Below are 23,455 nucleotides of genomic sequence, written 5' to 3'. Positions count from 1 at the left end.
CCAGACTGGGGGAGTACGTGCTGGCGGAGGGACCAAAAGGCAGGCTCCGAGGGCTGCAGCCAGACCCAGTGGCTCCAGGTACAAGCCTTCTAGCAGCCCTGCCTCTGCTGGGCTGAGCCGCAGCCCTGGATCGGCGCCCCCCCCCCCGCCTCTGGGGAGGTTCAGCGGCTGCCGTAGATGTGGGGTTTAAGCTGTACAGCGGCTACGTGAGAGAAACCCCATTTTATCTGCAGACCCTGCTCCCCACTGGGGATCAGCCCCCCAGCTCCCGCCCAGGGACTCATTCCAGCACAGCTGCGCTCTCCACTGATGCTTTATCTGAACAACTTGACAGCAGTATCACCAGCCCCCGGCTCCCCAGGAAACAGCAGGATGTTTGTGAGCCAGCTCCTGGACCGGGAGGAGATTAAGACCTAGACGCAGGCTGCGTTTGGACGAGCGGGAGGGGGCCGCCTCTGCTCGGGCCCGTCCTCCATGGCTGCGGGGAGGAGGCACCGCACAGAGGCAGGGCTAAGCAGGTGTCCAGAGCGCTGGGCAAGCTCGCCCTTCGGGGCCAGACCCGCGTGCCGGAGGCCGTTCGCGTGGTGCCACAGGAGCCTTGGTGGAGCCGCCGCCCGGCCCGTCTCGGCTGCAGGGACGGCCCAGCCCCAGCGCCAGCCCCAGCGCGCCGGCCCGTCGGGGCCTCTCAGAAGTCCGCAGCCCGGATCATCAGGGTGGTGGCCTTGAGCCTGTGGCCGGGCCCCTTCCAGTAGTGCCACTTCATGCCGTTGTAGCGGACCGTCGCGGGGCTCGCGGGGTAGTAAATCCCATTCAGGTTGGAGGGGCCGCAGGCATCGAACCACCAGCCTAGGGCACAGAGAGGGGGTCAGGGGGACGGCGCACCAGAGCCCCAGCCAGCGGCCACTGGGCGAGGGTGGGGGCTGGGGCCGACTGGCTCGCTGTGGGGCTGTCGCTTTCCCAGCGCTGCCAGCAGCGAGCTCCTGCTCTCCTGTCTCCCTAGTCAGGCGGCCCGGCCTGCTGCGCGGTTTATCGGTACCATGATATGGCCCCGGGGGGGAGGGCTGGGGGAGGAGCAGCTGGGACGTTGCCAGAGCTGGAGTCGTTGGGGGCGCGAGAAGCACTGGCTGCTGCCCAGGCAGGGAAGGGCCTTTGTTATCTCACTGCAGTGCTAAGGAAAGCAACAGAGCGCGTCCCCAGGGGCCGCGGCTCCTGGAGAATACACGGCTGGACCCAGCGGGAGCCGATTCCTGCAGGGAGAGTTAGATGGACCACGACAGCAGAGGCCCAGTTACATGCCTCCCAGCCTCAGCATGGTCATTCAGGGCTGAGTCGGCTACGAGCCCCACCCAGCCCACCCACGGCCCCGCAGCGCCCCCCCGGGGGCAGTTACCTCCGGTCGCCATCTGAGCGCACTTGCAGCCGCAGCGGTCGTTGTCGGCATCCTTGGTGCTGAAGGCCGTCCCCGGGGGGCTGAGGCTGCTCGTCCTGCCGGCCGTCCCGCTGTAGTCCCGCACGTGGAGCCTGGGGAGACACAGACACAGGGCTGTCCGGGAGGCGCCGCTGGCGAGTCCCCACCAGAGCGGCCATGCCAGGCCTGGGCTCGCGGGAGGCCACGTGAGCACGGTACAAGGCAGGCCTAGAAATGGGCAGCACAAAGGGAGCGAACCCCAGAGGCTTCAGCGCCTTCCAAGCCTCAGCTTCCCTGGCACATGCCAGGCTGTCTTCCAGACTGTCCTTCCCGCGTCCCTCCTTAGGGCAGGAGTTTCCCCCAGCTCGGGGCTGGGCTGTGGTTCAGGCCAGGCGCAGGGCTTCTGACCAGCTTCTCTGCCAGTGGGGCGGTTTTACCAAACAGTCCTTCTCCTGCCGCTGTCTTTTCCCTGCTAACTCAGGGCCCTGCAGGAGCCTTCCAGCTGCCCAGTGTCCACAGACACCTGCCTTGTGCTAGGCAGAGGCAGCATTTACACTGGCCCCTTCTCCTAACTCATTCCTTGTTGGCTGGGTGAGCAGGGAGCCCTGCCCTGCCCCTCGCAAGGCTCCGGGTCCCAGGCCCTTAAAGATTCAGTAACAGGATCCCTTTTAACTGCTACTGCTTCCCTGGACCCTTTTCCTCTCTCCCTATATCTCCTCAGGCCTTGTGTGTCCAACCACCTGAAACCTTAAAGGCCACATCACCTGACAGGGGACTGACCAGTGGGCAGTACTGCCCCAAGGGGCAGAGTGCCCCATGGCACTGCCCATTTTCTATGCCTGCCTGGTGCTGGGTGCTGCCCGAAAACAGAGAGCGACAGGCCAAAGGAGTTGGGACTTTGTGAGCAGCACCAGAGCTGGCAATGGTCCCATTCCCTCCCAACCCAGGAGAATCCGCAAAGGGACAGACGTTGTGTGACAGGTCCCATGCTGTACCTGTCGCACCAGCTGTGCCTGGCCTCCTTTGCTGGCACTCCAGAGTGGGATGGTGTGGAGGATCTGCTGGAGGGCACTGACTGGGGAGGGAAAGGGGAGGTTGGAGTCATGCCAGATGTCCCCAGGGCCCTGGAGCCGTGTGGCTGGGTGAGAATAGGAGCTGCAGTTTCCAAAGCAGTTTCCAAAGCCAGTATTGTCCCCACAGCAATTTGCCGTGGGCAGTCCCTGCCCGTTCCTGCCTACTCTACAGAGACAATGTTTGTTTTGCTTCTGTCTCACACAAAAACACACTGCCTGAGACAGGGGTTATTTAGCTTGGCACTAGAACCCGCAGGGTCTATTGTTCTCGTGGTGTCCTGACTAGCTGAGGGAGCTGGTGGTTTTATAGGTAAGAGAACCAGCTTCCCACCCTGTATATGCACAGACACAAATATTATTGCCGGCAGGCATCACGGTGTTGTCACTTGCTGCAGCTGTGAAGCTGAGCGCTCCCTGCTGGTGCAACTGTGTTTGGCCCAACGGCCAGGTCAGGCAGAAACCCAGGGCCCCATTGCACAGCTCCAGCCACCCGGGAGCTCCGAAAGCAGGATGCAACAGTGGCTCAGGGTTTTCAAAAGAGGCCTCCCTGCACTTCCAGCTGCTGCAGCCAAGGAGCTGTTGCGGCTGTGTCTAGCCCTGGAGACCACGGATGGGGCACTCGGATGGACAATGACCCCTTTTTCTCATGGGCCAGCTATGGAATAACAGGGTAAGAACCCACAGCCCACACGGTGCAGTGCTGCCTCTGCGTGTGCCGAGCTGCGTGGGTGGTAACGGCTACTCTGGGCTGCTGGGCTTGGAAAGGGACCCGCTGGCCTTGCTTTTGATGCTGTCATTGGCCAGCCTGTCTGGAGCTGGATGGAATGCGAGGAGTCGAGTGAAGGACCTGCCATGGAGCAAGGGCAGCTGTTGGATGTGGGTTGTTACCCATGACCTTGTGTTTTGCTGGGGCCAATTGCCAAGAAGGACTCGGCGAGAGCCCTGCTTCTCATGGCACAAAACAAAGGCAGCATCAGGGCAAACCACGTACACAAGCTGCGAGGTCAGTGCGATGAAACACAAACTGGCTGGTGAGGACTCTTAGGTGTCTGCAGATGGAATTTCACAGCAGAGCCCAAAGCTGCCCAGGCATCCAGGATAAAAACGCCTCTAAAATTCCTGAAAAGGCTGCATGTGTGTCTCACCGGGTCTGGGGACTCAGAGCCAAATTCTCAGCACTTGGGGGAAAGCTGTTAGATCAAACAAATGGAGAACGAGCCTGGTCTCCTGCCAGGAACCCCGAGCCCCATTCGTGAATGGGGTGTGGCGCTGCAACGGCCATTCCAGTAACCATGATTTCTATTTTTCGGAGGGATCAATTAGAGCCATGGCCCAGTGCAGCCTCTGGAGAGACTCCCCCTGATTTCCACTGGCTGTAGATCAGGCACAGACTAAGATTTCTGCTCTTCATTGTAGAGACCTGAAGCTCCGGAGAGCAGGATTAGCTTGCCAAGCACACAACCCACTGGAAAAACCCGGCTTCAGGATTTAAAGCAGCTCTCAAAGCTCAGAGGCCAAGGTTCCACTGGGTTTTAGCAACAGGCATGTGCTTGGATGCTATAAAAAGCTGTTTAATTCCTTTGGCCTCTTTCGTTTGCAGAGTGCAGGCCACCCTGGAGGCAGCAGGACTCTCACTGTAAAAGACATTTGCATTAAGATGATTTCAGTGAATTGGGAGGAGGCGCGCAAGACTCTTGAAAAGGTTTCATGGAATGGTGTCCTCACGTGAGAAATAGCTGGGGGAGTCTTTGCCAAACTCCAGGCCAGGGCTGCCCGTCCTGTGTTGACTCACCTCATTGGGAAAGCTCTTCCCAGCAATAGGCCCTGTCTGTACGTGTTTGACTCCACCAGCATTGCTAACGTGGGGCCATCGGAGCAAGTGCTTTTGGTGCTGGAGCTGCCTGGAGTCTATGGAGCACAGAGAATCACGCGTTTCCACTGATCACGGCCAGGACTGAGCCAGCGCAGCTGCAGTGCCAGGAGCTCTCTGTGAGGTCACGCTGGTATTGTATGGCACGGCATCCCGATTCCCATGTCACCAAGCTGCTGCCATGTGCAAAGCAGACCCCGGGGGTTTCTGCAGCCCAGCTAGGAGGAGCCGTGCCCCAGCTGCCTGGTAAAGGAGCCGATTCTGAGCTGGCTTGGACGGTGGGTATGGGTGGGGTTGTTGGCACCGCTTGGCGTGGAAGGAGCCTGCTCTCTCTTCGAGAGTGGTCCTAGGCTGTTCCCCAAAAGCCAGGCTAGATGGACAGTGTGGACAGCCTGTAGGGTGCGGCGTGCTCTGCCGTGTGGGGAACCTAGGCTCAATTCCGGCTCTCCTCATGAGCACGGCAATGTGCCCAGCAGAGAGCAGGATAGGGCACTTCACAGGATCACGTTCCTCCCTAGCGACCGCTCTGCCCAGTTCCTGAGTCAGCGTCTGATCAGAGGCTCTGACAGCTCGGGGATGTTAAAGATAAAGGGGGTGAAAATGGACAAAATCCCAACGAGACTTTGCAGAATGAGCTCCGAGCCGGGGGTGCTCCGGGCTGGCTTCTCCAGGAACAGAAGCATCGGGACGGAGCCGAAACATCACTGGTGGGCTCCAGCGCATGGTGCAATGCGTGTAGTGGAAGCGCCTTGGGACAGAAAGTGCCTGTACCGGGGGCGGGGTGGGGGGTTGGGAGGAGCTGCCCCTTTGAAGTCCAGAGACCTGGAGCTGGCCAGCCCCATAGAGTTAGCCTTGCCTGCCGCACCTGGGATGAGGTCTCCTGTTCCTCCCCCCACGTCACCTGGGATCGGGGTGCGGTTTAATTGGTAGAACCAGCTGGCACGGAAGAGCGGATTCTCCTCCAAAGAGCAGCAGGAAGCTGCAGAGGAAGGGGGATGTTCAGGGACAGACAACAAGAGTGAAGCTGGAGTGAGACTTCAGCAGAGGCCTGCCACAGCAGGGAATGGCTGGCGGGAGGGAGTAGGCTCCAGCAGGGAACGCTGCGTCTTCAGGGAAAGGCTCTGGGTAGGGAAGGCCTGAGAGACCCCAGCAGGAAAGCCTACATGTCTGGAGTTGCTGCAGATTCAAGAACTATATTCTGGGAATGATTTGATGTTAATCAATCTAGTCCCCAGGGGGAAGGGGTGCCGAATGACAGAAGAGCTTGATTGACAGAGTCCTGAGACGTGGGGAAACTGAGGCAGGGCACCTGCAGAGCAACCTCAGGCCACAAGGGGGTGCAGAGGCAGCGGCTAGCTCATGCACAATGCAAGAGGAGCTTCTGCTGCAGCATGGGAAAGGCAGGGGATTCTCCATGCCACGTGCTGTGCCCATGAAATCTCTCTGGACTCTGCTGTGTGGGATAAGAGTGAGCAGGGATTAACCCCCACTTCAGGAGACCCAGAGGCTGGTTGGTCTAGTGGATTTGGCAAGGGCTTGATTGCCATCGTGGGCGGGGCGGGATCATCCTTCGTGCCCAAATCGTGCCGCAGCAAGCAGGACGGAGCGAGACTCACCGATAGAGCTGCTCCTCGCTGCCCAGCTGGAAATGCCCGTACAGGGAGTAGGCCTCGTTGCTGTCCCAGTCCCAGAGCTGGATTCGGAGGGAATAGGAGCCCTGAGCAGTGAGCCGGTGGATGAAGTCATTTCCCAGCCAGTATTCTCCAGATGGGGACCCAAAGCCCTGCATGAAAGACCAGAAACCCAGTGAAGCAGGAGGAGGCTGCCAAGAACCAGCCGGCGGCACTGGGGCTCAGCTGGGTTTGTGCTTAGTGGCTGCTACCAGAGAGAACCCGGAAGGAAGCAGGTTTTGCAGCACGTCATTCGCTCTCCCAGCCCCACAACAGTGTGTGTGGCTGATACAGGCACGGTCCAGGGAGCTCTGTGCTGGGCTTTGGAATTCTGAATGAATCCAGACAATGGTTCCTTGACCAGTAACTTCTCTGGAGAGCCCACAAGTCAATGGCCTTGGTTACCCCTGCTGTGCCCAGAGAGCTCCCCTGCATCACATTACAGCTGAGACTCAGGCTACAAAAGGCCAACCAGGGAAGCACCGCACAATACCACAGGCTGAGCCAGTGTATGAGGGGAAGGAGTTTCAGAGCCCCCTGCTCCTGCCATGTATGGAACCAGGCCATTTCTTGGAAGAGACACAGAATTTCCCCTACACCAGATCCACACCCACACCCCCTCTCAGCGCTGTGGCTACAAAACCGCTTTCCAGGGCCAGCCACACGACTCACATGTGAATGAGCTGAAACCACAGCCAGGATCTGAGATCTTTTGCCAGCATGTGCACAGACAGCTTTTCCACGGGAGCGTTGCAAATGGTGGAGAGTGTGTGTGCGTGTGTGTGTGCACCAGACACTTCACCATGTCGCCGCTTGCCCATGGGGCTCACAGAGCCAAATCCAGGCATGGTGCATCTCTGCGGACTTCAGTGGGCAGGCCCTGGGGATGGATTTGGTGGGACTGGCTGAGACATCACCTTCTAAAACTGTCCCGCCACATGGAAGAAGCCCTGTAATCCGGGGCTCCCTTGGAACAGCTGGGGTCTTTCCAAACGCCAAGGATATGGATCCTGATGTTCCAATCCATACAACACACACAACCAACTCCCAGCAGAAGGGCCACCCCCTGGTATCCGGGTAACCCTCCCTCCCTTGCCCAGTTAGCAATTTGGGCATCTACGTTTGACACCCCTGGACCCTGGGCCGTCTGTGGAAAGCAGGGCCTGGCCTGCTTTGATTCAGGAATGCTGGTGGCGCAGAATCTCCAGGTCATGGCCTCTCTCTGTCTATGGGACTTCTGTGCCCCGTTACCACAGTGTCTGAGCGCCTCCCCGTCTTTACATCACAACACCCTGATGAAAAGAGCCCTGACCCTGCAGCAGGGGGGCAACCTCAGCTCCCTGCTTGCGGTGCAGGGGCGGCCCCGCTCTCCATCCCTTCCCCCATCGCTGGGTTCCTGTTTGCAGCCTCCCGTGTGCCCTTCACCACATGCCCTGAACAATAAGGCAGTAACCTCTGCTCCTCTCCTTCCTTCCCACGTGTGTAGGGCGGCCGGGGGCTGCGGGTGGGGAAGCGAGGGCCCTTCGCCCCTGGGAGTGGCTGGCTATTCCTAGCCTCCACGGGAAGCTCTTCCTGCCCCAGTGTGAGGAAATGCCGGGGGTCCCACACCACGGCCTCGCCGGCGCGGTGCTGGCTGCCGACAGGACAGGGAAGCCTTACGTGTTTGTATTCCTTCCAGGTGCGGTGGAAGTCCACGGAGCCGTCCTTCCGGTGCTGGATGACAGTCCAGCCTCCCCCGCTGGTCTCCATGTTGCAGAACGCCTGTGAACGGGACAGCGTGGCCATGGCTGGACACATACAGCACAGCCCACGAGCCGGCGTGGCTCACGCCAGAGCGCAAAGGCCCCATGTCCAAAGCAGGGGCTCGGCTCTGATCCCCAGGCCTGGCTGCGGCCTTGTGGCTAAGCACACTAGTAACCATCCCCACTGTGGCATCCGTGAGAGGCTGAGGGGGTCAGTGGGGTGGGTGGTTGTGATGGGCAGGGGTTGTTTTGGTTTTACAAGTGCCATTTTTCAGGGCCGGGGATACTTGTCTGCATCTCAGGAATGCTAATGCTCAGCCCATCTCCGACACATCGCCCCCAGGTGCTCGGCGTGCTTTGCCTGCACTTGTTAACCGCTCCCCGCCAGCCAACTAGCAGACCCCATTTGCAGACGGATACGCGGCAGGGCAGAGCTGAAGCGATTTGCCCAAGGCCAGACAGCGAAGCAGTGGCAGAGCTGAGGAAAGACCCAGAATCCCATTGCCCTGCTCCAGACACTAGCCGCCCCCCATCCCCCAGAGATGGGACCAGAAACCAGGAGTCCTGACTCCCAGCCCCTCTCTGCTTTACCCCACTCCCCGCCCTCTGCCATGTGCTCGCATATCCCGGACCCTGGGCCCAGTCTGCCAGGGGCTGGGGAGCGGGGCTCAGCTGACAGGCTGCCAGGCTCGCAGACTTACCCTGGTGGTGGCTGTAGAGTTGGGGAAGCGCAGCGTGTAGACCCCGCTGGCAGTGAGGCCCGATCTGTACGCGGCCCCGCAGTCCCGGAACACCTTCTGCTCCTCCTGCGGGGCCGGGGAGATTTCTGGGTGGAGCAGAAAAGGGGACACTCAGCTCTTCCCCCAGCTGCTTCAATTCCAGACGCTGCCTGGGGGGACTTACCCCACCGTCCCCCCTCCCTGAGACTCCCCCCAGCCCTGCACTGCCTGTGGCTCTGCTGCCGTGCCATGGGACCTTGCTCCTTGTGCACCTCTGATTAGCAGCTCATGCCGCACTGTCCCAACCACATGACACCGGACCCTGCTCCAGCCGCCTGAGTGGAGCCAATGGGCCAGAATCTGCCGGGAACCCACGGGAGGAGGGAATTCTCAACAGGTGTAAACTCAGCCCAGCGGCTCCTACGCCAGCCCTCGACCCCAGCATAGGGGCATGCTGGGAAGGGATGGGGCCTGGTGGCGATAAGGCAATGCCCAGGGTCCCACAGGGAGCAGAGCCAACCCTCCAAATTAGAGCAGCCCCTAGGCTGCTCAAATTAAAGTGGGGTGGGGCAGCTTGAGAGTCGGGGAGCAGCTCCCCCAACACTTCCCCAGCCTTGCACCAAGTGAGCTGGGCCATTGCTTGGGCCCGACTCCCGAGCAGCCACTCCCGGTCCTCCCCCCTCGCCTCGCAGTACTGACGGTTGCACTGAGAGACCAGGCTCAGGAGCTGGTGCACTGTGTCCATGAGAGACGCCTGCTGTCTCTGCAGCACTGTGTTGTTGGCTGAGGCTATGGCGAGGTGCTGCTCCAGTTCCCGGATGAGCTGGGTTTGCTTGGACAGCAGGCTCTGCATCTCCAGCTTCTCGGCTTTGATCCCTTGCAGCTCCTCCTCGTGTTTGCCTTCCACGTCCAGGACTTTCTTCTCCAGAAAGCTGGGGGCAGGGGGCCAAGAAGGGGGGTGTTTAGAGGAGCCTCACAGAGAGGGAGCCAAGGAGGGGTGGGCCAGCCCTGGGCTGGGGGCTGGGAGTCCTGGCTTCCCCTCCTGGCTTTGCCAGCCTCCCGGTGTGACCTTGGTTGGGTCACTTAGTTTCTGTGCCTCTGTTCTCATCTACACAAGGGAGGAGAAACACACTAGAGACCAGAAGGAGCCCAGATACCACGGTACAGGGCAGATGAGGACCAGACAGGCAGATCGTGCACACTCTGCCCACTGCCTGCTACAGTCCCCAGGGAGGCACGGCTCTGGGGCTCTGGCTTTCGGCCCACACTAGCACAGTGCTGCCAGCCCCACGCTTTCCAAAGGCAGGGTGTCTTTTTCAAACTCCACACCCCAGCTCTTTTTAAATCGGCCTCCTGTGTTTTGAGCTTTTAGGGGACGCGTTTTCAAGCTGTGCCTCTCTGAAGCCGTCGGCCCTAGCACAGTGCTCAGCAGTACCGGCAGGGCTTGCGCCGTCTCCCGCCAGCGTCCTTCCCAAATGCAATGAGCTGGGCACAGGCCGCCTGCCGCCGGGGTGGGGGAGGTGGGGAAGAGCCATAAACCCTTTAATGACAAGTCCCTGCTCTAGCAGAGGCTCCTCTCCCAGCCAGAGCTGGTTGGCTGGCTCCCAGGCAAGCTCTCCCGGCTGCAGGGAGGATTTACCATGGAGAATGTTCCCAGAAGCATAAGCCGGGTGGTCACCTCCAGTCAATGGGGATCTCACCGGAGCTCAGTCCATTCACGGCACCCGCATTGGGGGCCTTTGACACAAGCCCTTCGCAGTTCTGGGGTGTGCAGTGCGGAGCTGCCCCTCTCCAAGCAGGCGCCCTAAGCCGGCCGGCCCCCTCTGCGTCTGTTAGTCACCCTAATCGTGGGAGCAACAACCTATTTATTTACAAGACAAGATGGGGGAGGGAATATCATTGGACCAACTCCTACTGGGGAGAGGGCCAAGCTTTGGAGCCACGCAGAGCTCTTCTGGAGGACTGGGAGAGATGCAGGTGGAACAGATTGTTAGCACATACTCTAAGGGAGCGTTCAAGGTGGAGTGCCCACTAACACCTCTGCAGTCATAGGACACAAAGGGGGTTGGGAGTGGGGGTTACAGATTGTTGTAATAAGCTCGTCTCTCACCAACAGAAGTTGGCCCAATAAACGACATTCCCTCGCCCACCTTGTCTCCCCAATCTTCTGGGAGCAACAGGGCTACAACTGCACTGCGTGTGTATTTCCAGTCAGCGCAGGCAGCAGCTGTCTGAGTTTCAGACACAGTCGCCCACCTCCCTACGCCGCACTCCAGGAAAGGGAGCAGGGCGCTTGCCTGGAGACACTTAGAACCACTGCTGGAAATGTAGGGTCTGGACAAGAAGAGAACTCCAACGCTCTGGAGTTTGGGATCCATTTTGCAAAACAGAAGTTCCCGTGAGCTGCGCTGACTTTTGTATTTGATTGTATTTTTATTGGTTGTTCTGCAAGCCAGAGCATGAATTTCATCCAAACAGGGGTCTTTATTATGATCACAACACAGGCTGCCAGTTAATTAGCCACATAGGAGTGTAAAATGAGATTTTACTGAATTTGCCATAAAAAATATTTGAAATGAAAGGGGGAAATGTTCCATGAAATGCCAAAGAGTCCCTGAAACCCACAACTTTTGTCAATCCTATGGGCCAGATCCTCACCGGGAAGGTGAAGTCATTGGAGTGGTGTGGCTTTACGCCAGCTGGAGATCTGGCCCTAGAAACGCTGCTAAGTCCCAGACCACGCTGGGTTCTCCTGTTTCTATTTTGTGTGGTAGAGACAGCCAGATCCCCACATGGTCACAGCCCTACCCAAAGAAGGGAGTTTTACCTGTTCTTCTCCTGGAGCTTGTTTATTTCCTGGGTCTGCAGCAGCAGCTGTTTCTCCAGCTTGTTAGTGGACAGAGAGTTCTCCAGCAGCTGGATCTCCAGCCTTGAGGTCTGATTGAGAACCTGGGGGTGGAAAAAAAGAAACCAGACTGGGATGGTCAGGAAGGGACAGGATCTGAGGGGATGTGAGTTTGGGAAACACGCTCTGAAGCCCAGCAGCAGGAGGAGCAGCCTGCATGGGGAAATGGATTTTGGCCTAAGTTTGGGTGGGGAGGAAGACTCTGGAGATTAGGTTTCCTGTCCCAGTGGAGCCCTCGGTGCAGATTTGCAAGGGCTCAGCACCCACCGTCTGTCATGGAGTGTGGGGGAGTCCGGGCCCTGCACCCCCACTTCCTGCGATTCACCCCGACTCTCAGCCAGCCAGTAACACAGAAGGTTTATTAGACAACAGGACACAGTCCCAAGCAGGGCTTGTAGGTACAGCCAGGACCCCTCAGCCAGGTTCCTCTGGGGGCAAGGATCTTAGACCCCAGACTTGGGGTTCCTGCCTCTTCCCAGCCAGCCCAGAACTGAAACCAAAAACCCCTCCAGCCGGCTCTCTCCCTTTGTCCAGCTTCCCGGCAAAGGTGTTGACTCTCCCCACCCCGCTTCCTGGCTCAGGTTACAGGCTCAGGTACCGTCCCTCACCTAAAGTCATCCCCTGCTCTCCCCTCCCCCATGCAGACAGCCCCAGTAAAACTAGACGACATTCCCAGGTCAATCCACTCCCTACTGCGTCACACTGTCGGGGCTGGATTTCTAGACCCCTGCACAGATACAAAATTTGCATTTGCATCTAATCCGCAAATATGGTCCACGGATATCCACATGCGGATATCCACAGACTTGCATGGGCTCAGCTCCCATGTAGGCACCAAAACAAAAGGCCAGATTTTCACAAGAGCCCAGGATGCAACATGCATGCAAGGTGCTGAGCAATTCTGATGTGTCCAGCCCCAGCCCTCTGAAAGCTGGAGTGCACCTTCTAAAACTCTGGGGATCAGGGAGAAGCAGTTTGAAATCACAGCAGCTTCAGTGGTGCACTTGTCATTTAGGTGTCTTCACCGGAGGTGGCATCGAATTCCCCTCTGTTTCTTATAAAGATCTCCAGTAAAAAATACAAATCCCAACGCACGGAGACAGCGAGATGCAGCGGAACATTCTCTGCCGTGAGTGGGGAACCCAATCCAGCCCTGGTGTATATGAATGGAATCTTGTTCCAGTCCGTGGAGTCACACACAACGACTCCGGCGCTCAGCGCCTGGGGGACAGCTCGGGAGACAGCCCAGCCAGCAGTTACCTGCGTCTCCACGTCGGTGAGCTTGCGGGTCTGCTCAGCCGTCTGGCTCAGGAGGCTGCTCCCGATCTCCAGTATGGCAGCTGTGTGGTTCTGCACCGTGTGGAACTGGATCTCGGCAAGCTCCATTTTCACATTCTCCTGGATGTAGCTCTCCAGCTGGGAACAAAACACAGGCAGAGAAGGGGTTGTGCGGGAAACGACAACTTCCCTCAGCAGTGGGCATGGAACCGGGGGGTTACACAGTGCGCTGACAATAGGTGATGGTGTTACACTGGTACATACAGGCCATGCTGTAGCTGTAGCTTGATGTGCTGACTTGGTTGCCTGCCTACTTACCTACCTACCCATCTATCTCTCCATCCCCCTACATGTCCCTCTAGCCAGCCAGCCAGCCAGCCCACCCCTGCACTCCCCTCTACCTGTCCCCAATCACACTTCTGTATCTATCCGTCCATCCATCCGACCCCCAGCACACACCTCCATCCATCCATCCATCCATCCATCCATCCATCCATGATATTTAGGCACCTGCCTTCAGTGAAACATGCAATATGAACTCTAGGAAACATGCCTCATAGTCAGGTTCTCACGTTGATAATATCAGCCAGCAGCACATATATTAGCCTCCCATGTCTGAGCTGCTTCACACGCTTTGGTTAAACCTCACCTGCCCCACCCCCACCCCGGAAAGGCAAGGCAGTGTTACTGATTCCCCCCAAGGAGACAGGTACAGAGACGTGCAGTGGGGCTGAATGCAGTCATGCTCCCCCCGGGCCTGGCACAGCTGGGAATGGGTTGTGCTCTAACCACTAGACAGTTCTCTCTCCCTGTGCTCCTTGTGCTGGAGGGGACGAGTGGTAAACAAACGAGAGTCTGGGAACGGGCGAACCGAGCCCCGCTTGCTTCTTTCTGCCTATTGTTTTGTAACTGACCCCCTGCCCCTGAAGGCTGTGGCAAGGGGGCCGTGAGCTTTACGCTCTCAGGGCCTCCTCACTGCATAAATATTGCTCTCCGCACTGTGTATGCAGATGACGTGCCCTGCCCATGTACAAACATGGTCGTCCCCACGGGCATTTGCCAAACTTCCTCCCATTGTAACAGGGGAGCGAGGAAGGGAATTCAGCTCATCACACCCGCCTGCGCTTGGCTCCTCTGCATGCCCGAGCCGAGAGCGCACGGGGCACGCTGCTCTGGAGCAGGGGCTCAAACCCGGTCACAGTCTGCTTCCACGGCACTACGCAGACTTCCTCCCTGGACTCGGAGCTCCCCGGGGAAAGGACCATCTAGCTGTGGTGTGTCTGTACCAGTGGCCCGTTTCACTGCATCGCTTTGCTTTCGTCTGTTACACACACAGATGTAAACCAGGACTCATTTAACCCCTCCACTGTGTCATGGAGCCCATCCTGAAGTGATGCAGACGGGCCCAGCTTTGCAGTGACTTCTTTAACTTGGAGAGAGATTTTTAAAAAGCAAGTTTAAAAAAAAGGTGGGGGGTAAATTAATAAACACTGATGGATTCCCGGTGACTCTGGGAGCGCCTCCAACACTCTCAGGTCGGGAATGAATGTGATTCCCTCCCTCACACCAACCTCTCTCCTTCGTAAAGCAGGATGGGAGCAAGTTTTCAAGGCACTTTTCCTACCCCCGAAAGAGACTGATCCTGGGTATGCAGCGGCTGTGACAGGCACACCCATTGCACCAGCCACACTGCACCTCCCGACGGCTCACACACAGGCTCACACGTTCTGGAGAGAGGCTGCTGGCCCAGACCCCCAGATCCTTGCCTCCTTCCAGGGCAGTTATCAGAGATGGGCAGCTCAGTTTAATGATGTTTCGGAAGAGAACAGCAAGGTCTCTCTATAGCCAAAGCCCCGAGGTTCATGGTAGTAAACCACCACCTCCCAGCAGGACATGTCTGCAGGACCCGGCCCCTTGCTGCTGTTTAAAGAGCATCTGCTGGTATTTAGTGTTGTGCTCTCTTTCATTAGGGAACTAGAAGCCCTTGAGAACTAGGGCTAGGAACCAGGCCAGAAACACCCATCGGAAACTGGGATGATACTGACCTTAGGAGCCAGTCGAATCCCTAGGGGAATTAAATCTGCCTCGGGCAGGCAGGACGCTGGGGCTGATTGCAGGGACTGCTTGGCCCACTGAATCCTCAGTCCTCTTACTTGTGCCCAGAAGTCCCCCCTCGGCGGTGCGCACTGCACGTGCCCGTAGCAAGGGACAGGCCCTGGCTGGCTCCGCGTGGCTCACGGTCTCACTAGACAAGACAAAGGGGAGGAGAAGGGCACAGAACTGACCTGACCAGGCTCACGCCCCGCATCTGGCAGAGCCAAGAACTGAGACTGGAGCCCCTGAAGCCCAGGCCAGTGTCTTAACCGCGCCCCGTCCTTCCCAGACTGCTCCGCCGCAGGGCCGCCTGCTCAGGCAACGCCAGGCTCCTTGAGCTGCCAATGGGCCAGGAGGCTCCACTATCATTTCCCTCCCCCAGCGGGTTGGCACAAGGCCGATTACTCAGCTAGGCTGACCAGATGTCCCGATTGTATAGAGACAGTCCTGATTTTTCGGTCTTTTTCTTATATAGGCTCCTATTACCCCCCACCCCCTGTCCTGATTTTTCACACTTGCTGTCTGGTCACCTTATACTCAGCAAATGCCCTTTCATTTTAAAATCTGGGTCTCTCTGATGTTACGCAAACCCGCCAAGACGACCCTGAAAGGGCAAAACGCTCACTGGGCTTTGGTCCTGAGCAGCCAGCAACTGCTGATTGGGATCAGGTTTTTCCTGCAAAATTGCAACGTAAATCAGAAAACCTCCTGCTAGATTCCAGCTGATTGTCGGCAAGGGGGTGGGGTTTATAACGACCCCCGAAATGGGCGCTGGTCAGTAAAACGCATGGAGTTAACACCAGTGGGGACCACCCTGATTTGGCCACTTCCAAGCCACAATGGCTGGAAAGCGTCTGACGGGCTTCCCCTGCCATATCCCATAACAGCAGGCCCAAGGCGGCCTCTCGCATTCCATTCCTGACGGCTGAGTCGCAGCGGGAAGGAGTTACAGGGTGGGGGTTGTTTGGGGAGAGTCGCCCGGGGGGGTCTCAGCAAAAGGAAGATTATAAACAGGAAGCGGGGTGTCTGGCAGGAATACCAGGCTCTGTCCATTGGAGGATCTGAAAGCACTTTGCAGATGTTAATGAATTGAGTCAGGGTCATGATCCCCGTCAATGGAGGAGACGCCTGAGGTACAGATTGTCATGGTTAAGATGGGGTCAGCTGGCCAGGACCAGGCGACAGGATGTTAAACCTGGCTTGTCCAGGCCTGCTCGATACTGTAACTCAGCAGGGTCGTCTTTCACAGCACAGACAAGCTGAGTGACTTGGCCAAGGTCACGTGCTGAGTCAGTGGCAGAGCTAAGACCAGGCCCCAGGTCAGCCAGAAAACCTTCGTTCTTGTGAGTGAGCGATGGCCAAGCGGAGTCATTCACAATACAGCAGTGCCGGCAGCGTCAGCGTGAGCTGTAAAATCCCCCGTCCCTTTGTCCTACCTCACCTGACAGAACTAGGCTTCGGTTCCCATGTGGCACCACCAGGGGCATGAGCCTGGCACCAAACGTTTGGAGGGGAGAGTGAGGGCAGAAGAGCTGGCAGTTCAGTGCCCGGGAACTTCTGAGTGGGCCACACAAGACACCTGGGCTTTCGCTGCTGCCTTCCCTCTGGTGTCCAGCTGACCTGGCTGGTCCAGCTCAGCGCCCGGGAGAGAGACAGGCCCTAAGGTCAGCACCTGCCTGCTCAAGGAGAGGCCCCAGGGTGGATCTTTAGCCGGCGATGAAGCCACCAGCCCAGGGCATCTTGCTCCAGGTGACCGCCACAGCTACACGGTCGGAGTCCGAGCGACCAGAGAGAGGCTGGTACGGCGCAGCCAGCTAGCCCCTGGCATCCCTCTTTGCTGTTCCCTCCCATTGCCCCTCGCTCAGCCACCGTGTCTCCTTTCCCAGCCACCTGTGGCAGAGCCTCTGGCTGGGCTCCCCCTGCTCCCAGGTGGCCATGGAGGAATCCTGCTTCCCCGATGGGTTTGCATGAGAAACTGTGGCTGGATCCCAGCAGTGCTGAAAACACGAGTGCCTCGGAGCAGCAGCCCGGCTCTGCTCGCGGCGCTGGGTCCCGCTCAGCAGGGAACCAGATCAGCACTGTTTACCTTCCTCCCTCAACAACATGATTCATGGCTTCTTGGGCAATAAACACACATCTGGGTGTCCAGGGAAAGGAAACAGCTGAGGGGAATGTTTTCCAGTCCACTTCCTAACAATCTGTGCATCTCCATTTAACCCCTGCAGTGCCGGAGGGCCAGCACCCTCTCCCAGCCAGACCGGGCTCTGTCCACCCTGCCCTCCCTGCGCATTCAGGGTGTGGCATGTTTGTAAAAGCAGTATCAGGACCTGAGCCTCTGGGAGGGCAGCAGCCTCAGGAACCTGTAACATGCTGGCAGACAGAAGGGGACTTTTCCATGCAGAGCAGGTTCAGCGGCACTGACGACTAAATCGCCACAGTTCCTAGAGACAAAACCCTGCTGCCTCATCCCAGACACACGTTTTCTGCCTGCCTGGAGTCTGGGTCAGCTGCTGCGGCTTCCCAGACTGTGCCTCTATATGGCACAATCACAAAAATCCTACAGGTTATGTTGTTGCAGCCCCTTGTCTTTCAACGGGTCCTCAAATGACACACAGTATATTCTGCACACAGCACCATGAAAATTCAGCCACAACTCCAGAGGAAGCCACAACTGACCCCGGAAAGGACAGAAGTGACACATCTAAGGATTCTGGGGCAAATCCCGTCCCGTGGAATCCTTAGAGTCCACGCTGAGCTGGCAGGACCGTGGGAGCTAAAGTCTCATCCAGAGATCCCTACACAGCAAACAGCATTGCTCTCAATGCTGCACCACATGCAATCCCAGTGAGTGGACAGGAATATAGATTAACACAAGGGCGTTGTAATGCTCGGTATTAATCACTTTCAGACACTTTCCCCTGCACTGCACAGTTTGATCCAATGGGTTTTTTATTTGGGGGGATTTATTTTTAATTACATTCTCCCCTAGTGCAAATATTTGCTTATTGCTTTGGTAGAGTGTAAAGAAGTTTGTTCTGCCCTGCATAGGTCATCTTTGGAAAGAGATGTAACGTAGTCTGAATTAGACACATGCCCCTCATAGCAGCCTGGGAACAAAGAGGAAGGAAATAACCCCTTTACTGCCCGACTGGTATCTGCATGCTAAGCAATTGGTATTTATGGTTTAGGAAGGAGCCCGATATATCCTGCAGGCACAGGGTGAAATTCTGGCAGCAGAGAAGTCAGTGGCAGAACTTAGTGACAACAGGATCAGGATTTCACCCATGCTGCTCGATTCTGAAATTGCTTCTAAACTCGTTTTACTTTGATGTCAGTTCACTGGTGTAAATGGAGTTATTCCCAATTTACACTAGTGTAACCGGTACCAGAGTCACTCTCAAACTCTCAGCTCGCGAAGGAGAGACCCATGAACCCAAGTGACTGTGATTTCCTGGGTTTTAAAATAACTGGAAAGAAAAACAGAAAAAGAATTTTTCCGCTCCGGCTCTGCCGGTAAAAGAACATCAGGCACAGCCAAGGAGCAGAACACGGGTCTGATAACAGAGACAGAAAGCATGTCACGCTCAGGAGGGGGCTAGTAGAGATCTAACCTTTTAAACAGTTTTAAAGGGGTCTTTAATATTAGGCGAGATGATAGATTCCCAGGATCAATAAAGAAGTTGCCCATTTAAATGATCCAAGCCCTTGCACTGTTTTCCTCATCTATAGGGGTAACTTACCTGCAGTAATGCTGAGACTGTCTGGATCAAGGCGAGAAGCCTGTTTGGTCCCTTTCACAAAGTAATTATACAGCAGTTCCCAGGCACAGACTTTGACCAAGTCCTCTCGAGGAAGCCAGCGCCACATGGTTATGGCCAGAAAAGTGACAGTGCAGCCTTAAGTCACATCCACCCACATTACTGCGCAAAGAAGCTTTTGCTGCTGCAGAGGCAGCACAGCTAGGGGAGAGCGACCTGGGTCCTAGCCTGGCTCGTGCATCGGCAGCAGAAAGGTAGCAAGCTGCAAGACGTCGCCCCTTGATGCAAGAGGCAGAGGGTGCCCCGTTTGACTCTCTGATCCCAGAGGGAGGTTGGCAACGCTGCATGTTTGCAGGCCAAGCCCTGTGTGTGGAAAGGGACTGGCATGCTGTGGGCACTGCTGCAATCTATACAAGAACCACTGCGATCCAAGCGGGCCCTGACTGGATCTTACCTTCTGCAGCCACTGTGTGTTGTTTTCCATGATGTTCTCCAGCTGCTGGAGCCGCTTGGCTGGCCACTTGGGCTCAGGCACGGACGGCGCATCTCTCTGCAGCGAGTTCGAGGCGTGGTATTCGGCGGTGGAGGGGTAACAGCCCCCAAGCTCTGGGAGCAGGAAGGTGTAGCTGCAGGGCCCATGCTGCACCTGGTGCTGAGGTCTGTCCTTCCCTTTCAGGTGGGAACCAAGTCCCAGAGCCATCGCAGCCCATGCAGCCCCCACTAACCACAGCAGGGCTCCCCCGGCTCCCATGCTCGCCTTCCAGGGGGCTTATTCCTACCCAGCTGAAAGGGTCCGGTTTGAACTTCGCACGCATGCACGTTTCCCTGCTTCTGTGCTGCCTGGTGTGGGACACTCAGTCCTCCCCCTGCTCGGCTGCTGCTGCTGCTGCTGCTGACATGTGGCGTCTGACAGCTCCGAGGCCGGGCGCGCAGCTGGCCAGGAATCCTGCTCCCTGAGCCTGTGTTTCCACGATAAAGGCCCTCGATTGCTTCCTATATCTCTGGCCCATGTTCTCCTGACAACTGCAGGAAGTTTTATTATTATTATTATTATTTTCAGCCCTCCCCTTCCCCCAGCTCCTCTCCCGCCCCCTGCGGGGCTCTGGAACGGGTCCCAGTCCCAGCCCTCTTTGAGGATGCTTTGTCCCTTGGAATCCAGCTCCCTCAGAGGAGATAATTAGGCCACAAGAATGTGTCAGCCCCCAGCCCAGGCCAGGGGCGCTGGGGCTTTCCGTTTCTCTTAGGCGGCCGCTTGGCCTCGCCTCCTTCCTGCCGTTCTCGGCAGATTCACTTTGCCTGGCAGAGCTTGGAGAATGGTCGGCCTCGCCCCCCAGAGGGAGCTGGGCCTAGGGTGACCAGATGGCAAATGTGAAAAATCGGGACGGGGGTGGGGGTAATAGGAGCCTGTATAAGAAAAAGACCCCAAAATCAGGACTGTCCCTATAAAATCGGGACATCTGGTCACCCTAGCTGGGCCCCAAGAGAGCTTCCCAGCACCCCGCTTTCTAATCCTGGCAACCCCCCTCCTGCACAGACAGCTTGTCAGTGGCAGGTCTGTCACAGGGGGGTCACATGTGCCAGGAAGGTCTGGAAAACCTGCCCCGCAGGGAGAGACTAGCGAGGCTCTGACGAGTGAGTTCAGAGGGGAGCTGCTCCGTCCGGATGCAGCTCTCAGGGCTAGGAGCTGAGCTGGCTCGAGGGGGATGTCATGGCTTGAGAACGAACGAGGGTCAAGTCAAGGGGCCGCATCCCTCCCCCTGCCACGCCACACTGGGCGACATCCAGGACAGCCACAGCGTCACATACACCGGCTGGGAGAGTCCCGGGTGCTGTACGTGGAGCTAAAATGGACGTGAATGTTCTTTGCCCTGCTAAGCTCGGGGCCACGCGTTTAAGGGTTTAATGTATTTGTTTTTAACTTGCACAGGGTTGTTTTGCAGCGTTTTTGTTACCCAATAACATTCTATTGTTTGGAAAAGAATCATGTGTTTCTTGTGGCGATTACCCCGGGTACCTTTACCCCCCAAGCAGGAGGGAGATGCTTTGTTGACCCTCAGGTTCTTGATGTTTGCTGTTAGGTCTTCTGTTTCCGGGGAGCATTACAGGAGGGTCAAATCACGGCCGGCTGAGGCAGGGTGTGGCCTGTGGAAACCATGGCTCTGGGCACAGGTGCCGACTTTCCAATGTGCCGGGAGTGTGTGTGTGTGTGCTTGGACCCCGGCTCTGCCCCAGGCCCTGCCCCCACCCCACCCCTTCTCCCAAGTCCCCACCCCTACCCCCCAGAGGGGATTGTTTTAGGCACCTCCTGACTGCCTTGGGGAGGGTGGGTCTCCAGGGATTACAAACAATCCCAAGGCATTTGGGACCAGCAGCGGCTGAACCCCCACAGATTCTGGGTATGGTCCAGATGAGCTCCCAAATGCTTGGTCGTTCAATTCTCCAAATGTCTCGCATCTGCAGAGCTGGGCTAGGGGTGTGGGGAGATCTCCCAAGAATGGGCTCCCTTGGGGTATTCGGTCATTTCCAGTCGCTGGCTAGACGCTGACCCAGACATTTCAGAACTGGGCTCGTAGTTTCCAAACTGGCTCATTCATGCCTACTCATGACCCAAGTCACACTCGAACCCAGGTCCCCAGCCAACCCGTCCTCAGCAGCATTTCTAAACAATTCTCCCCACCCGTACCGAGCCCTCCGAGAGGCCTGTGAGGTTAGCAGGGTTTCTTCCAGCTCGGAAGGGTCACTTGTAACATACTTGATCCAGTAAATATTTACTGAAGCGCCGCTCCGCGGCCCATCGCCGGGCCGGCCCCCCGCTGGGCCGCTCCAGGAAGAGGAAGAGTTCTGATCTCTGGCTAATAGAACAGACTTGATACTGCAATTCAGCTAATTCAAATGATTGTGGTCCATTGCTGAACTACATTTCCCAGAACTACTCTACCATAAAAGAGCCCACATTCCTTCTGACTTTAACCAGGGTACTGACAAACATTTAGCATCTGATTTTCAGGAGGCTGGAATGGTGGGAGCTGGCAGGTGTGGAGCACTTTTGAAAGTCTGTCCACTTCACTAAAGCACCCAAATGGGAACTGAGCCCAAAATGTGGCAACAAGGGATCAATGCTGCTACAGCGCACACTTCTAGCATCTTATTAGTAAAAGTTTCCCACTGCAGTCAGGGGGGTGACTTGTGGAATGAAAGTACTGCTCAGTGAAAGTAAAGGAGAGAGCAAGCCTGCCCTTAATGCACAGACTGGGCCTTTTCTATTTTGGAGTTTATTTATTGTTCCAAGGCAGCACAATCTAAAATAAGAACAAACAAACAAACAAAATAAATAAAAAACACACAATCAAATTTCGGCAAGGCCAGGAGCTAAGTAAATTCAAATCTTAGCAGCACAAATATTTATATGACTTACCAGCAGTACTTATCCCATCCAAAAAAAGAAGTTCCAGGTAGGCAATCTTGGATTTCATTGTGTATGAAATTTCTTCCAAAGGACCTATGGAATAAGGAAATAAAAATTTCAAAAGCAAGTGCAACCTGGAGTGAGGCTCCCCACCTCCTTAACTTTGTATCCAATGTGGACAAAGTAAATCACTTCCTGTTAATTTGCTGCTGAAAGAATCCCTTCTGCAGATAGGCGTCTAGCAGCACATGGAGTCACACAATATAAAAGTGGCCAAGAACAGTAAGTCCTTTACTGTTCGCCAAAGGTGCTATCATCAGCTGGTTGCACACCTGGGCTGGGATACAGTGCTTGCCATGAGGTGTAGGAAAAGAGAGAGTGGACAAGGAAAACTACAAAAGTGTAGTTGTTTTAGACATGCTGCAGTTAAAGGAATGTAAGAAAAAGCATTGTAACAGGGTTTACTCACCACTATGCACTTCCTCATGGCCAGGCAGAGCATCACAGTGTCCTTGTCAACAGTCACTCTGGGGCTGGGGTGGTTTCTTGCAGATAACTCACCCCTCCAGCCAGGGCACAGTCTTTAGCCTGTTCCTTCCAGGGTCCGCAATCCACACTAAAATTCAAAACTATTTTAACAGAAATAAAAAGCTTCCAACCTCTCCACAGCTCCTTCCTCAGCGAGGTCACATTCAGACTGCAGCCCCCTCTCTGGGCTCAGCTACCTTTGTACACCGCTTCCTCGGGGCTGGTAGGGGAATCCAGTCCCAACCTCACTTTCAGGTTCCAGCCCAGGGCTCTGTACTGCACAGCTCAATCAAATCCTCTACCCATGTTACCATTTCCCCTGTGCCATTTCCTTCCTCACCTCTTTCCTTCCCTTCTAGGTCTCCCAGTCTCTCCCCTGGGTGCTCACTCAACACCCTGCAGGCACCTTTTGACTCCCTGCATTCTGTTTCCTCCAGCCCTTCCTCAGCTTGGCCCACTCAGTAGTTAACCTGAAATCACCTAATTTCTCTCAGGTGGGGCCCATTCTGTAATCAGGGCTGGCTTCCTCAGGGGCTCTCTATTATTATCACAGAGCTCTGGATGAGCTCTGAGAGATGATCTCCCTCTTTCTCTCCATTTCTATCTCTCTCTCTCTCTCTCTCTATATATATATATATAGAGAGAGAGAGAGATGAATTTTATTATCAGGCTTTGGCTCTGACCCTCTTACACCAATCACTGTAACTGGCTTCTACTCTGGGTTATCTGTTTGCTTTTAATGCTATTGGGCCAGCCAATGGGGCCATGCTGCATTCCATGAGCTGAGGATCTGGCCTATTGTTCTCATGTTGGACCAGATTCTGCCACCCTTATGTTGACTATACAATACCCCACAAGCAAGTCCCATTGAAATCAGTGTTAGAAGAGAGAGGTATTACTCAGTGTGAGATAACACCTAGAACACCTCTGTCTTGTCTATTTCTCTCCTTCTGCTTGTATGTCAGTCTGTGTTGTGATCCTGTATGTCATATCAGTGCACTTAC

General features: G+C 56.2%; 1 protein-coding gene across 2 annotated transcripts; it reads right to left on the bottom strand.

Moving 5' to 3' along the window:
- Positions 1–302: 302 nt before the first annotated feature.
- On the bottom strand, positions 303–19,528 carry LOC123355402 (angiopoietin-2-like). Of its 2 annotated transcripts, none has more exons than XM_044997839.1 (9): positions 18,972–19,528; positions 12,648–12,803; positions 11,310–11,431; positions 9,182–9,414; positions 8,465–8,589; positions 7,681–7,782; positions 5,968–6,134; positions 1,391–1,521; positions 303–846 (listed from the first exon to the last, which is right to left on the bottom strand). In XM_044997839.1, the coding sequence occupies exons 1-9, from the start codon at positions 19,266–19,268 to the stop codon at positions 686–688; spliced, it is 1,494 nt and encodes a 497-aa protein (XP_044853774.1). In that variant the 5' UTR covers positions 19,269–19,528; the 3' UTR covers positions 303–685. The 2 variants fall into 2 exon arrangements, with proteins under 2 accessions (XP_044853774.1, XP_044853773.1); XM_044997838.1 differs by lacking the exon at positions 18,972–19,528 and adding an exon at positions 14,711–14,802.
- Between the last annotated feature and the right edge of the window lie 3,927 nt (positions 19,529–23,455).

The sequence above is a fragment of the Mauremys mutica genome, chromosome 23 (genome assembly GCF_020497125.1).
Source record: "Mauremys mutica isolate MM-2020 ecotype Southern chromosome 23, ASM2049712v1, whole genome shotgun sequence".
In the NCBI taxonomy this organism is placed as follows: Eukaryota; Metazoa; Chordata; order Testudines; family Geoemydidae; genus Mauremys; species Mauremys mutica.
This window is presented reverse-complemented; position numbering and strand designations above follow the sequence as displayed.